The sequence below is a fragment of the Impatiens glandulifera genome, chromosome 1 (genome assembly GCF_907164915.1).
Source record: "Impatiens glandulifera chromosome 1, dImpGla2.1, whole genome shotgun sequence".
Taxonomy (NCBI): domain Eukaryota; kingdom Viridiplantae; phylum Streptophyta; class Magnoliopsida; order Ericales; family Balsaminaceae; genus Impatiens; species Impatiens glandulifera.
In genome coordinates this window covers 108,129,409-108,144,630 of record NC_061862.1, presented here as the reverse complement: position 1 = coordinate 108,144,630, position 15,222 = coordinate 108,129,409, and the positions used below count along the sequence as shown (strand labels likewise).

At 30.2% G+C, this 15,222-nt stretch overlaps 3 protein-coding genes across 3 annotated transcripts; 2 read left to right on the top strand and 1 right to left on the bottom strand.

The window, feature by feature from the left end:
• The first annotated feature begins 4,084 nt into the window (after nucleotides 1-4,084).
• On the top strand, nucleotides 4,085-5,567 carry LOC124922785 (30S ribosomal protein 2, chloroplastic). Its single transcript, XM_047463494.1, has 4 exons — nucleotides 4,085-4,474; nucleotides 4,553-4,654; nucleotides 4,896-5,195; nucleotides 5,265-5,567. The coding sequence occupies exons 1-4, from the start codon at nucleotides 4,160-4,162 to the stop codon at nucleotides 5,301-5,303; spliced, it is 756 nt and encodes a 251-aa protein (XP_047319450.1). The 5' UTR covers nucleotides 4,085-4,159; the 3' UTR covers nucleotides 5,304-5,567.
• A 1,060-nt stretch (nucleotides 5,568-6,627) lies between these two features.
• On the top strand, nucleotides 6,628-9,682 carry LOC124919524 (S-adenosyl-L-methionine-dependent uroporphyrinogen III methyltransferase, chloroplastic). Its single transcript, XM_047459776.1, has 5 exons — nucleotides 6,628-7,266; nucleotides 7,437-7,514; nucleotides 7,600-7,669; nucleotides 8,921-9,198; nucleotides 9,288-9,682. Exons 1-5 carry the CDS (start codon nucleotides 6,748-6,750, stop codon nucleotides 9,441-9,443), a joined length of 1,101 nt encoding a protein of 366 aa, XP_047315732.1. The 5' UTR covers nucleotides 6,628-6,747; the 3' UTR covers nucleotides 9,444-9,682.
• A 446-nt stretch (nucleotides 9,683-10,128) lies between these two features.
• LOC124919522 (O-fucosyltransferase 20-like) lies at nucleotides 10,129-13,909 on the bottom strand. Its single transcript, XM_047459775.1, has 6 exons — nucleotides 13,117-13,909; nucleotides 12,868-13,036; nucleotides 12,630-12,719; nucleotides 11,387-11,670; nucleotides 11,045-11,303; nucleotides 10,129-10,635 (listed from the first exon to the last, which is right to left on the bottom strand). Exons 1-6 carry the CDS (start codon nucleotides 13,704-13,706, stop codon nucleotides 10,417-10,419), a joined length of 1,611 nt encoding a protein of 536 aa, XP_047315731.1. The 5' UTR covers nucleotides 13,707-13,909; the 3' UTR covers nucleotides 10,129-10,416.
• Between the last annotated feature and the right edge of the window lie 1,313 nt (nucleotides 13,910-15,222).

Sequence of the window (15,222 nt, the reverse complement as noted above, 5' to 3'; positions counted from 1 at the left end):
TTTCAAACAAAAATAAATGTAAAAAAAACAATTTCAAACAAAATTATGTATAAGGACATAGTTAAATGTATAGGGAGCATTACACATATTATGACAAATTAAAATTAATTTATAAATTATATAAAATTAAAACAACTAAATATTAATTTAGATTTTAACTAGTATGACAATTTTAATAAAAAAAATTCATTAAAAAAACAAGTCAAACAAACCAATAAAGTGGTGTTAAAAACATAAGGTTGATAATGAGAATTCATAACATTTAAGGGGGTGAGAATACATGTAAAAATTACATTAAAGAAAGATTTTTTTTTTAATAAAGGAGAGTTAACATGACATCCCGCTTAAATTCAAGCGCTTCCAGATATAATCGAACCTGTGACCTTTTGGTTTCTTAAGCGGACTCTTATCATTGGACCGAGAGAAAGAAAGGACGGGGGACAACACTCACCGGACCTTCTTGTCGATTTGCACTGGGATGTAAAAGAAATATTAGTTTTAATAACATTTTATTAAAACAAAATAAAACCCTAAAAAATTGACAACTTAATATTTTTTTATTAATAAGAAGAGATAAATAAGACAATTGACAAGGCATGTGTAACAAACTACATACAAAAAATTGAGACTATTATTTTGATTATAAAAATTAGAATGGTAAATTCGTTTCAGCTTAACAGTTCGGTCCGAACTGTAACAAAATATAACACTAACTCAAATATGAGTGCTAAAGAAACAAACGAGGAACTTATCTATATAAAAACAAATATCTGGAGAGACCTCTTTAATGATTTTTGTAGAAGAGAAAGTAATCATAGATAAATTAATTATATTATGTAAAATTTCTTTATAATATATATATATATATATATATATATATATATATATATTATAAAGAAATTTTACATAAGAGGTTATTGTCTTATATTAGATTTATGGTTGGAATATACAGGTCTTATATTGAGAATAAATTATGATTAAATAAAATAAAATTTTATTATAGCATATTATATTAATTTTATCATTTATAACCTTTTCTTTTAATTCACATGTTAGGACTTAGGAATGGATATTGAGTGTGTTTTTATCTTTGTTGTCATACCTTTCTAAGTGGATGTTGTTTAAATAATGTAGGGTGTTGGTTTTTTTATAGGATTATTAATTGGATTTGGAGTTCTCATTTTAATTTTTTTTATTTGTTTAATAACTTAAAATAAGAATTTTATCTCTAATAAAATTATGTTGGAAAAAATTAAGTAATGAGTTAATTAACTTAGAAAAAATGTTGAAAGAACTAAGTGAAGAGTTAATTAATTTAGAAATTATTAAATATTAATCAATTGAGTTTTTGATGATGTTTAAATATGAGAGAAGCTAATTCGTCTAATTATTTTTGTGCAGGTGCATCAGATTTGGCTAACTTAGACGTGGTCTAAGTATGCTAATTAGACGTGTTGCTAGTTAGACGTGCAAGTCTAACTCCATTAGATGTGGTAGTCTAATGGGAAACGTAGTTAGACATTTCAGTCTAACAGATACGTAGTTAGACGTGCAAGTCTAACAGATACGTAGTTAGACGCGCAAGTCTAATATATACGTAGTTAGATGTGCTAGTATAACAGATACGTAGTTAGACGTGCAAGTCTAACAAATACGTAGTTAGACGCGCTAGTCTAACAGATACGTAGTTAAACGTGTTAGTCTAACAGATATGTTGTTAGACGTGCAAGTCTAATATTAGATACGTAGTTAGACGCGCTAATCTGACAGATACGTAGTTAGACGTGTAAGTCTAATATTAGATACGTAGTTAGACGCGCTAATCTGACAGATACGTAGTTAGACGTGCAAGTCTAACAGATACGTAGTTAGACGTGCAAGTCTAACAGATACGTAGTTAGACGTGCAAGTCTAACTCCATTAGACGTGGTAGTCTAATGGGAAACGTAGTTAGACGTTGGCGTCTAACTCTTTTAGATAAGTCTGAAGTGATACATAGTTAGACGTTGCAGTCTAACTCCATTAGACGTTGCAGTCTAACTCCATTAGACGTGGTAGTCTAATGGGATGCGTAGTTAGATGTTGCAGTCTAACTCCATTAGACTTGGTGGTCTAATGAAACTCATTGTTAGAAGTTGACGTCTAACTACTTTAGACTTGGCAGTCTAATGGAACACGTCTAATGCCTCGCTTCAACAGCCGTTTGAAGTTAGCATACGTCTACCCATGATCAACTAGTTGTACGCTCCAACTTTCCTTACAGTCAAGTACGCCAGCTATTTGCATCAAATGAATGAACGCCACGTACGCGAATATTCTTCCCATTACTTGTTCAATACAGGACAGTTCCAAAAGGATATTTGGCGCACTACTGTTCAGTACGACCACGATCCATGAGCTCAGAGTCTGTTGTACTCTTGTACTATAAGGGCTTTCCAATGGATGTTTGCCACGTCTCCATGAAGAAGATTCGACCGTTGGTGTCCTTCTATTACAAATAGATGCTCAAGGACAACTGCCGAATCACCGGTTACTTTGCTCATTTCTACAACTTTACAAGCTTACTCTTGCATTTAGTGATATCTATCATCTTCCAATTCAAGAGAGAAAGAATAAAAAACTGTCTAGCTGAGTGAATATTGTTCTTAATATTGTAAGTTGAACAGAGGGTGTTTTGTTCAACAGAGTGTTTAGCTAGATCAATAAACTGTATTTGATTCAAAAAGTATATAGTGAAATCCTTTCGGTTGTTGGAAGAAGAGGTGACGTAGAAGAGTTAGCTCTGAACATCCATAAACAACTTGCTGTGTTCTTTCCTTCTGTCTTCCATTTCTCATTGATTCAAAATTTCAAACCCAAACAAACAGTTCCGCACTTGAATCATTTCAAGAGTTTGTGAATGTTTGCGAAGAATAGAAAGTGATATCAATCCCTAACAAAATTTATATTAAACCGTTTTCTAGAAGTTGCTAACAATAGTCAGACTTCGTCTCTATTAGTTGCACCGATCCTATCAAATTAGATGTATATGATTTTTAAATTTTTGGTTTGATCATGCTCATTTCAAAATTGAGATTGAATTATTTCTTTAAATATAATAATAATTTAATTATAATTCAATTGCAATACTTTTTTGAAATGTGTTAAATTTGGTTTAAACAAAGACCTTATATATATATATTATAAAAATAGGCATTCCAAACACTAAATTACACTATATTGACCCAATAATTCAATTTTAATTTTTATAAAAATGAAATTATAATTCTAGTTATAAACATCCAAACTTGAGGGATTTTATATTTGTTAAACCATGGTCCACAAATCCTCTATTTACATTTTGTTTACAATTTTTTATTTATTTAAAAAGCTAGCAACATTATTCCATATTAATTTAATATTTTAAATCAATTTTTTTTTTGTCAGCTATGCATTTAAAATAAAAAATTTACTTTAAGTTGTTTTCAATTATAAACTAACGTTAAAGACTTACTTTAAAACAAAAAAATTATCATTATTATTATTATATATCTCCATCATTTAAAAAATATATAATTAATTAAAAAATAATAATAACTAAATAAAACTATAATACAAATATATTTACAAAATTTTGATATTAATTCATTTATTTGAATCAATAATATTTTTTAATTTAGATATATAAATTCACTTATTCTTTTATTCTGTGAAATCGTAAAATTAAAATTATTTTTAAACGTGAAATCGTAAAACCTTCGTTATCATAAATTTAAAATAATAAGAGTACTTAGTTTTAAGAGTTTATTTAAATCATACTCGTTTACCTTCTTATAATATCTTAAAATTTTAAGAATTAACTCAAAATTTTGAAATTGTTATGGCTTTGAATTAAAATAAAATATAATATTATTAATTCTATTATTATAATTAATATCTTACTTAAAAAATATAGTTTAATAAACAAATATAATTATTCCAAACATATAATTCAATAAAATTTAAAATGATAATTCAATAAAATTTTGACTATTATATTTTGTAAGTAAGGCCTTGGCCCATTTACAAAAAACAATAATAAAACTTAAGAAAAGCTGATAAAAATCAAGAAATCTCATCCATTCCAATATCTCTTTGGCTGCTCTTTCTTCTCCTCTCTGAACTTCTTCCCAAATCAAAAATGGCGACAATTTCTTCAATTCTCTCTCCCAATCTTCTCCAACAGAACCGTCCATTGATTTTCTCCACTACCCACAACCCAATTTCCAGTAAAATATCATTTCAGAGACTAATTTCTTATCCTTGTCAGCATCTAGGTCTGAATCCGAGAGAACTCAGGCGAACCACCGCCGTCGCAGAGGAATCGCCGGCTTCAACGGCAGACCCATCTTCTGAAACTTCTAGGAAGTTATACATTGGTAATATTCCTCGTACTGTAAAAAATGATGAGCTCCGCAAAATTGTTGAAGAACATGGTGCTGTTGAAAAGGCAGAGGTAAATTAAGTGATTAATTTTCAATTAGGTTTCTTTATATAATAATTGTTTGTTTGTTTGTTTGTGTTTATAATATAGGTTATGTTTGATAAATACTCTGGAAGAAGCAGACGATTTGGATTTGTTACAATGAAAACTATTGATGATGCAAATGCAGCTATTGATAAGCTTAATGGAACGGTATGTTTTGTGTTCTTATATCTAAATGAACAAAATTTAAGCTAAGAATGCCCTAATCTGAAATGGGTCATAAAAATAAACAAATTTCAACTTGAAAACCTTTCAAGAATGATCTGAATTTGTTTATTTTATTGTTGGGTATTTGATATTGGATTATTTGGATTAAACCTAAATAAACCACTTATTTTACTACCCTTGTAACTTCATGTCTACTTTTATGGTTTGTTTTGTAATGGAACAGAAAATAGGAGAGCGCAGCATTAAAGTAAACATAACAGAGAAACCATTGTCTGGTTTTGATAAGTCATCTTTGTTAGTTGAAGATTCAAACTTCATTGACAGCCAGTACAAGGTTTATGTTGGTAATCTTGCAAAAACGGTTACTTCAGAATCTCTAAAGGGTTTCTTTTCCGATAAAGGAAAGGCAATAAGTGCTAAAGTTTCTCGAGTTCCAGGAACATCAAAATCAACAGGATTTGGGTTTGTGACATTCTCTTCTGAAGAAGATGTTGATGCTGCTATCTCATCCTTCAACAATGCTGTAAGTTTTGTTTTTCTTTTCGTAAATTATTTGTTTGAGACGATGAATTGACGATGGTGGTGGTTATAGGTGCTGGAAGGGCAGAAGATCCGCGTAAATAAGGCGTAGTAGAATGAATTCAGGATGATTTTTTTTTACGTTTGGGGACACCTAGGAAGAAAGTTTGAGGGCCGGGATTACAATGTAGTTTATGGATGAGGAATGAGGGCAAATGCTAGCCCCCTTAAATTCTGTTGTAATTAGATGTATGTTTGGTGTACTTGTATTGAATTACTTGGTTATTTGTTTGTTTTGTCATAAGCTTTTATGGTATAATCTTATGATCAAAGAACTAGGTATGTATAATGTTGGATTTTGACTAAAAATGTATTTTAAGTTGGATTGTGCTAAGAAAACAAATTATTCTTGGAAAAAAAAGCAAAAGAAATATATTAACATTTTTTTTTTAAAGTTGTCCTTTTGTTATCCATGATCCACTAGGATTTTGAAGCATGAGTTCATGTGATGTTTTATATCCATTTTAGAGTTTAAATGACTATTTTGTAATTGATTGTTTATTAGAAAAAATATGATGTATTACATTGAATATTTTATAGTTGATACTAAAAAGAATATATTAATAAAAATATTTTACCTTTCAAAAAAATAAAATAGAAACAATTATCAAAATAATGGAGGAATGGCCATGATAAAAACATGTTATAATTTGTACTATATTATTTTATTTAATTTTATGATTTTTTCACATTTATTTTTGAAATCTTTTAGAAAAAAAAGTTTAACAAAATTTGTTTGACATTTTAAACCAAAAAAATATAAAATGAATTGGAGTAATGCTAGTGATCAAACATTTCATAATTTGAATTAGTATGGTAAATGGTTTAGATAGTTTGTCCACCGAAATGCACAACAAAATCGATAAAATAAAAAAAAATTCAAATAGTTGATTTCGGTTTTATTATTTGGCTAATTTGATCAAATTTTATTTGTTTATAAGAAAATCATTAGTAACATTAATAGTTGCTAGTTGGTTTGGTGAAATCGTCGCTAAACCGATCAACTGAACCGTTATTCAGTTACATAAACTCTCGATTCCCTTGAGGTTAGTTCAATTCAAATCAATAGTTGGATTTAGTATATTAAATGATTTTATATACCCTATAATTGAGGTATGCAAGAGTTTGTACTATTAAAATTAAAAAAGAAAATGAAAATTACAACTGGGCCATAATCTTGGGCTTAAAAATGGAACAGGCCCAAACAAAATCCACGCCGGCGGCGGGCGCCGCCTCTCACCGAACACGAATTACTTAAGTACCAATAAGAAAATGACACGTAAGCTGACCATGTATTTAACGGTAAACCTCACCGCAGATAATCATAGAACTTCGTCACTTCACCTTTCAAAGAAACCCGTCTCTCCCGAATCACCAAAAGCTAATTTTGCCTTCTCAGCTCTCAAGAGAAGCTCCAAATTGAACTCTTTCTCCATTACCCATTTCCATTATATACTTGATTCTTCATTTACAGAGGCGTCTTGCTGAGGGAAAACATGGTTGCTCTTGTTCAAAAACTCCCTTTTCTTTCTTCTCCCACTAATCCCAGAAAACCCAATTCATCTTACATCAACCCAATTCGTTGTTCAATAAACTACACACCCTCTTCTCCATTCACTGAAAAACATTCAATCGAACGTTACCAAAGAGACCAATGGATTTACAAAAATCAATTGGACCAACCAGCTGCCTCTTGTCCAATCTCATCAGATACAAGTTCAATTCGGGACTACGACATCTCTGTGCAGCTCCCAGAGCTGCGGCGGCTGCTTGAGGTTTTGAAAGAGAAGAGAGAAAGCAGGGGAGATAAAGGGAGTGGACCTGGTAATGTGTTCTTAGTTGGGACAGGACCTGGTGATCCGGAATTGTTGACTTTGAAAGCTTTGAGAGTTATTCAAGGTGCTGATCTTTTGTTGTATGATCGTTTGGTGTCAAATGAAGTACTTAATTTGGTGGGTCCTAATGCTAGGCTTCTTTATGTGGGTAAAACTGCTGGTTATCATAGTCGAACCCAGGTTAGATCTTTACTGGTTCATGCTTTTTGATTATGCTGGTTCTTAATTTTCAATTCTGTCATTTTTTTTCAAACATGATGATGGACTTCAATTCTAATTCTAACTATGCACAATCTGATGTTAAGTGGGTAATTATTAAAAGCTTATAAACCTGCAATTTCATCTTGAAGGAAGAGATTCATGAGTTGCTTTTAAGTTTTGCTGAAGCTGGTGCAAATGTTGTGAGGCTTAAAGGAGGGGATCCTTTGGTGAGTTCTTAGAACATTGTCATTACTTGATCTTGTTATTGTTAGCTGATGGTTGAAATTGTATTTTCTTGATCTTGTTTTTAAGGTTTTTGGAAGGGGTGGAGAAGAAATGGATTTCCTGCAGCAACAAGGGATTCAAGTTCAGGTTATTCCAGGTACATAATTTATAGAATCAAATAAGAATCATCAAATGATGGAGGTTAGAATTAAATCCAAATTGACCCTACCAGATGCATTGAAGTTTATAATGTTTACTTAAAAACTCTGATTTTGTCTAATTCTCAAAGAATGTTTACATGCTTTCTTTAAGCCCCAATACATTGACCCAATACATAGCTGGATGGGATCATGTTTGGAAACTAAACTTAGTCAAAATACTAAAACGATCACTTTTGAAAATTGTCAAAGTAAAGAGTGGAATTGATTTTGTTTTCATTTAGTATGAAAGATGTGATTGAATTAGATGGAAATTTTTAGTTGAGAAGTCAATGAAAAAGTGATGTTTGATAAATTTTTAAATCAAGTTACTGAAAATGTTTTTTGATCAACTTTTTTAACAAACATGATTAATGATTTTGATTTTTGACAAAATGAATTTTCTTTTTGTAGAAAATAAGATGAATGGTTGTTTCTCATCCAGATCTTGATACAGAAAACAAAAATTAGAAGTGTTTCCATGCAATACTTGTACTCGTAAACCTATTGATATTTGGAACATCAATATCAATAGTTTACGAGTGTTTCTATTGATCTTAATACAGAAAACAAAATTTTTCGTGGAAACAATTTTTTTTTGTTAAATATCTCGTCTTGACGTTAATTTAGATGAAATAATGTTGTGAAATATAACTTAAGTAGGCATATAAATTTGATGTTGTTTTTCGCTTCCAAGCCCAAACTCAGATTCAGTTCCAGAAAGTGTATCGAAATGGATCATTATCCATCAGTGCTTTCTCAATATCATTAGTTTACGAGTGTTTCTATTGATTTTAATACAGAAAACAAAAAGTTTCATGGAAACAAATTTTTTTTGTTAAATATCTCGTCTTGACGTTAATTTTGATGAGATAATGTTATGAAATATAACTTAAGTAGGCATATAAATTTGATGATGTTTTTCGCTTCCAAGCCCAAACTCAGATTCAGTTCCAGAAAGTGTATCGAAATGGATCATTATCCATCAGTGTTTTCCTCGTCATTTATTTCGACTAAGTTGAGATGATAGTTATGTCTTTTCAGGTGTTACATTTATACATCGATTTGCAGAAACAAGATTTTTACATAATACGCTCTTTTTTTACTAACCATAAGATGTTTTTTCGTTAAGAAACGTAACTTTTAATGATTGTAAACAACTTTGGAGCATGAAACTGATCAATGAGATGTAATTTTTCTTTTTTTTATAGGGATAACCGCGGCTTCTGGTATAGCAGCAGAACTCGGGATTCCACTTACACACAGGGGCATTTCAAACAGTGTTCGGTTTCTAACAGGTCACTCTAGAAAAGGAGGAAACGATCCTCTCTTTGTAGCAGAGAGTGCAGCCGATTCTGATTCAACTTTAGTCGTTTACATGGGTTTATCGACTCTCCCATCTCTTGCTCACAAGTTAATGGCTCTCGGTTTGCCTCCAGACACTCCAGCAGCGGCTGTCGAAAGGGGAACCACCCCTCAACAACGAATGGTAACAAAAGAAAAATGATTTTTATCATATTTTGTTGCGTTATATAGTTTGATTTTGATATATACATATTTGGATTATCATCGCAATAGGTTTTTTCGGAATTGAAAGATCTTGGAGATGAGATAGCTTTGGCTCGGTTAGAATCACCAACACTTATCATCATTGGGAAGGTAGTTGCTCTTTCACCATTATGGCCTAATTCCTCTTCCAAAGAGAAGTATTCTTCCTTTGTTGAAGCCAGATGAGATTGAGACTTGGTTCGCGGTTTTGTCCTCTACTTGGCCTTCAATTTCTTTCCTGTTGTAAGCTGTACTATTGTTAGAATTGATTTGGAATAATCCAAGTCAAACAAGCCTTTAATTTAGTTTCCCAGATCTTTTACTTGAAACAACAATCCAAATTATGGTTTAATTTGGATTGTAATGGGGGGTAGGTCTGTGTCATGACCTTGATTTGGGAGTTTTAAGTTTCTTTTGCCATGTCTTACACATGTTTTATATGTTTTCATGCTGTATTTTATTCAATTTTTGGGTTAGTTGTGAAATAATGAAAATAGTTTTATCATCAATCACCACAAGTCTCAAACATCTTGATTTTCTCCAATCACATATCAAGCTTAATTCCCTATTTATTTCTAGACTAAGGACGGATCTAGAAATTGTATCGAAATAATTTGAATTCGAAGATGTTTAGGTATTTGAGTCGATGAATAACTTCTTAGATGTATTTCCGCATCTCCTGGTAAAATCCAAATATCAATTCTTTCTAGCTTTTTATTTCTGAAATGGAAATTGTGTACCTGTATGCTCAAATTCATCCAAATGAAAGGAAATTGTGTACCTGTATTTTATTAGATACATTTTATTGTCTATTAAGTAACCTATAAGGTTTTTGATAAAGACTTTCAATTTGTCATCCAAATGTAATATCCATTGAAATATAAGCTTTTATTTCATAATTGTTTATATACACATTAATTGGCCTATAATGTTACACTATTAGTTGGATACAATATAAAGAATGAATTAATCTATAGTTGAAAATAATAAAAAAAATCAAAAGAAAGAATTGAAGCTATTTCCAAATAATCCTAAGTGGATTGATTCTATTACCCCTTTTTATCCATAGCCAGCTGGCAATGTATGTATTTTTCTTCTTCTCGACTCGCTTTCATGACTCGAAGCCAGCATGAAAATTCGACCCTTTTCAAAATATTGATTATGAGCCATTGCACATGCATTCGGGAATAGGAAACTTGGTGACATCCCTTCCAATTTTGCTCATCCTCACTTCGGGTTGTCCCATCGATTCACGATGCAAGTCCACTATGATCCTGTTGAATTCGTCTTCTGGGATCGATGAGTTGAGGAAGTAGGGCAACATGTGTCTCTTATTTGGGGTTATGAACTTCTTGTGCCCTGCATATGCCCTTTGACCCTGAACCAAAACAAGAAAACTCGTTTATGGACTTGAATAGACAAAACAAACATGTCTACTAGTGTAGAGAATCGTGTAATACATCGACCCACATGTCGTATAGATAGTAAATAACCGGAGCGCCACATTATGTGGAATGTAATAATATTTCAATAAACTCAACACCTAGATGTTATCCCAATTATTGTGACTTAAAACTTTAGAAGTGACCCACATATCATTTTGTTATAAAAAATAAAATAAGAGTATATTAGTTGTTGTTTTATAGGATTTGATTGAAAAAGTGATTTATGATGAATTTATGTAACCCTTCACCGGCTCGAGTCTGATACCATTTGTAACGCCCCGACAATAGAATAATGAGGTAAAACAATTGACTCGCAAAGTTTGTTTAAGATATTTTCTTTACCTGAATTGCGTGACCCATGTTTCCACCGTGAGAAGCCATGAAGACATCACTATTCTCGGCTACTATATAGTCGATTGCAGCCATTAACGAAGCTCTTCCCTCAAACGGACGAAGCTCACCAGGTTCAGCAAGATCTTCTTTGTTGAACAAGTTTGGAAATTCACTTGATAATGGAAGAAGAGCCTCTTTACCACCCAAAGGATTCCCACCTGCCCAATATATTCTTGCATCCTTTGGAGCTCCAAGAGCTTTAAGCAATCTAATTTCCCCCAAAAAACCAAAAGACCAAAATTATGCACAATTCAAATACCAAAAAGTTTGAAAAAAATGAGATTTATTTACCTTGTAATCTCCAAAGCGTTTAAAGGGCAAAGACCCGCAAGTTTCCTATCGTTATAACTTATGTTGGATTTAGAAGTTAAGAGTTCGGGATGAAGCTTTCTTTCATTTGTTACAATTTCATCATATTCATTGCTCAAACCTGGAAGACAACCCGTTCTTACCCAAACATCCTTTTCCATTCTCAAGTGAAGAGAAATATAAGGACCCTTATTTCTCATCCTTGTAGTAAGTTTGTTACCGAGCTCCAAGATTCTTGGAGCAAATTTCAACCCGTGAAACGCCACCTATTTTTGTTAGCGTTTCAAAAATCAGATTCTATTTCAAAATAAGTCGTGAAATTTAGAGATTTGTTTTGTTTTTCGATTCGAATATAGAAGGTTGCTTTAGTGAGTAAATGAATTTTTTTTTGGTGGGGGGAGCAAATACCCTTTATAGTTTTCAAAAATGAATTTTTAGTGTTTTTTTGGGTTATTTAATAAAGGATTGCATTAGAGAATAAAATGAATAATTGATGATTTAAAAATGAGATTTAATCCCAACTAACATAACACACTAGGCTTGTTTGATTATTATTTAAATAATTTATTTGACATGTCCTAAAAATCAATTTTTTTTACACTTACCAATGATGACCAAATATATAATGTTTTAAAATAAATTAAGAATATTTTACTATTTGATTGATTATTTAAATAATATAATTGAAGAAGCCAACTATTAGTGAATAATAATTAGTATTAACTTTCTTTTAAACACAACATATCACTAAAGTTATATTATTTAACTTAATTTTAAACTTTCTTAATAACAAGGGTAAAATGAAAAGAAATAAAATTATAATAAATTACCCTTATTTTATTCTTTAATAAGGTCATTTTAACTATATAATCATTTTTAATACTATATTTTCAGATAAATAAATCCTAATTACCCTAAATTATTAATTAATTGATTATTCAAATAACCTCTATTATCTCACCTCTATTAAACAAGGCTTTAATTTTAAACTTTTAGATAAAATTTATAAGAGGTAAAAATAAGAGAAATAAACATTAACCTATTTTCATAACTTCTAAAAAGAGGTTAAAGAATAACCAAATTAACTTTCATTTTATTTTTTTGGATGGAAAATCCAATCATAACCCTTTATCTTAAAGTATTATTAATGGGAATCTAACTAATCCATTTTATTCTTTAAATAAACTCACTAGCTTAATAATTAAAAAAATAAATAAAAATTTACCTTGCAACGAAGCTTTTGCAAGTCAGAAGGAAGATCTTTAGAAAGTCTCGAATCAAGACCACGCAAGAGCAATACCCCGTCTCTCCTAAACTGTCAAAACAAAACACAAAAACCTTAAAATCTTTCAATTCTCGAATGAGAAATACAAATTAAAAATTGAGTAAGCCGAATTCAATCACGTATTGTCACATCATTCTCCGAGATCAATTCCCGGTTTTTCGTTACTCTTAAAAATTACCTTTCTTAGATAATGGGATCGAATCCACTCCGGCGATGCATTCGGCGGCATCTTCTTATCCTCGACAGGTCTCCACATAAGATGAGTCGACGGCAAAGATGATACAACGTGGACATCTCCGGCAAGAACTTTCTTAAAGTGGTCCAAATCAAATATATCAGAAAACTCACTGTCATCATAAATAGAAAGAAGATAAATTTAGCAAAAATCAAGAATCTAAAATAAATTAATAAATGCAAATTAATTAACCTTTCATCTCCCCAAATGACATTGACTTGTAAAATGGGAACAACAAGAACAGCACCAAGAACCCTAGCAATAACAACAGCATCAACAATCTGATTCCTCTGTTGATTCAATCCACCCGAAACAACTATCAAAAGATACTTTGTTGTTTTTCCATTAACATTATTATTAATTTCTTCACTTGTTTTTTTATAATCTTGACTGAAATCAAGACATGGTTTAAAACCCAACCCATCTGGTTGTTTCCAGAACTCTTTCACTTCTTCTCCTCCTCTTCCTCCTTTCTCTCTTCTTGGTTCGACAACTAGGCTGGTTTGAGAGAACCCAGATGAAAAAGATGATTCTTGATGGGAAAAAGGACATGGGTATGGAGAAAAAGGAGCTAATTTGAGCCATGTAAGTATCATTCCTGTAAATGTAAAGAGAAAGAGAGATAAAAACCAGATCTTTGGGGTTTTCCATATGAGTCTTTTCTTGTTCTTTGTTGTGGCTTTTTTGGGTGAAAGGAGTAGAGATTGGAGAGAGGAAGAGGAAATGGAGCTGATTATTTGAGATGGGACTGAAATGTAGGCTTGTTTCTTCTGTTTCGCCATTAGAGAGCCTGAAAATGAAAATGAAAAGAGAGAGAGAGAGAGGAGAGAGATAAACGGAAAATGGGGGCGGCGGGAACTGGAAGTCCGACTGATCGGAGTTTGGTTTGGAGAGTATTTAAAAAGATGTCAGAGATGGCAAGAAAACAGTCGTGTTTAAATGTGCCTAAATATTTTTGTATTTTTATTATCATTGTAGGGACAGGGTCAGTATTTTTATTTTTAATAATATAGATAAAAAAACATTTTTTTTATATTTTATCATAAAAAATTTCTATTTTACAGTTTGATTTTTTTTTTTTTTTTTTTTATCCGTTTTTTTTAAAAATAAAAACTGTTTGATAATTTATAAAAAAAATAGTTAAAAATAGTTTTTTTTTGGGGGGTGTTTATTAATGAAAATACTCATATTTTTTCTCTTTCTATTTTGAATGATAAATTAATTTTAAATAATTAAATAAAGTAATTTTGGTGTTTTGATAGATACAAAAATGATTAAATAAATGAAATAATTGTTAAGTTTTAAATAAAAATTCTTTAAAAAAATTTTAAAAAAAATCTAAAGATCAAATAAGGCCTTAGACTTAGATGTATCATAAATTGGAATACTTTAATTTTAAACAAGTCTATTGTAATATTACATGAATTATTATGTTCTTTTTATAGGTTAAGTTTTATTTATTTTTTCTAATCAAATTAAGGTATTTTAATAAGAATAAAATTTTGTATAAAGGGCAGGTTTAGATGGAAGTTTTAAAATAAACTAAAGATAGAAATAAAGTAATTAATGATGATATTAAGAAGGTGAGAATATGTATATTTATTTATTTATTTATTTTTGGTTTTAAAATAAGATGTATTTTAATATTTTTTTTTTGTTAATGAATTAAGTGATATAATAAATGAGAAGTGAAGTTAAATAATGTTTAATTTAAATATTTTGTTATTAAACTATTTAGATTGTTTTATTATTTACTTTTTTTTTATTATTTAAAATTGATATGAATAGAGTTATCACAATTTCTAATAATGTAAACAATGTCTAGATTAAAGTGAATATATTTTTTTCAAACCAAAATTTCCTTGTCTATATATTTTAATTGAATAACTCAATTATAAAGTTATAGGTGTGCCATTTTTAATGATACAATGATTATAAATATTATTAAGTGAATGTCAATTATTTATATTTAAAATGTTAAAAGTCTGTATTAGGATAGTTCTTTCTAATAAGATTTTAAATAATTTTTATTTATGAAAAATATTATTATATGATCAGAACATTATCCACTAATTAAAACTTATTTATGACAAATATAAAATATTTAAATAGAGTTGAAAATGAAGAAGTTATGACAATAATCAACTTAATGGCCGGTCAACTCACATTATTAACAACTAATGAAGATTTGTGTACTTATCTATCTATTTTAAAAAATAAGGCTTTTAAATTGTTTTGGTATTTAAATTTTGCATAATGATTTAAATCTTATATATTATACTGATTAAAATTTATAAG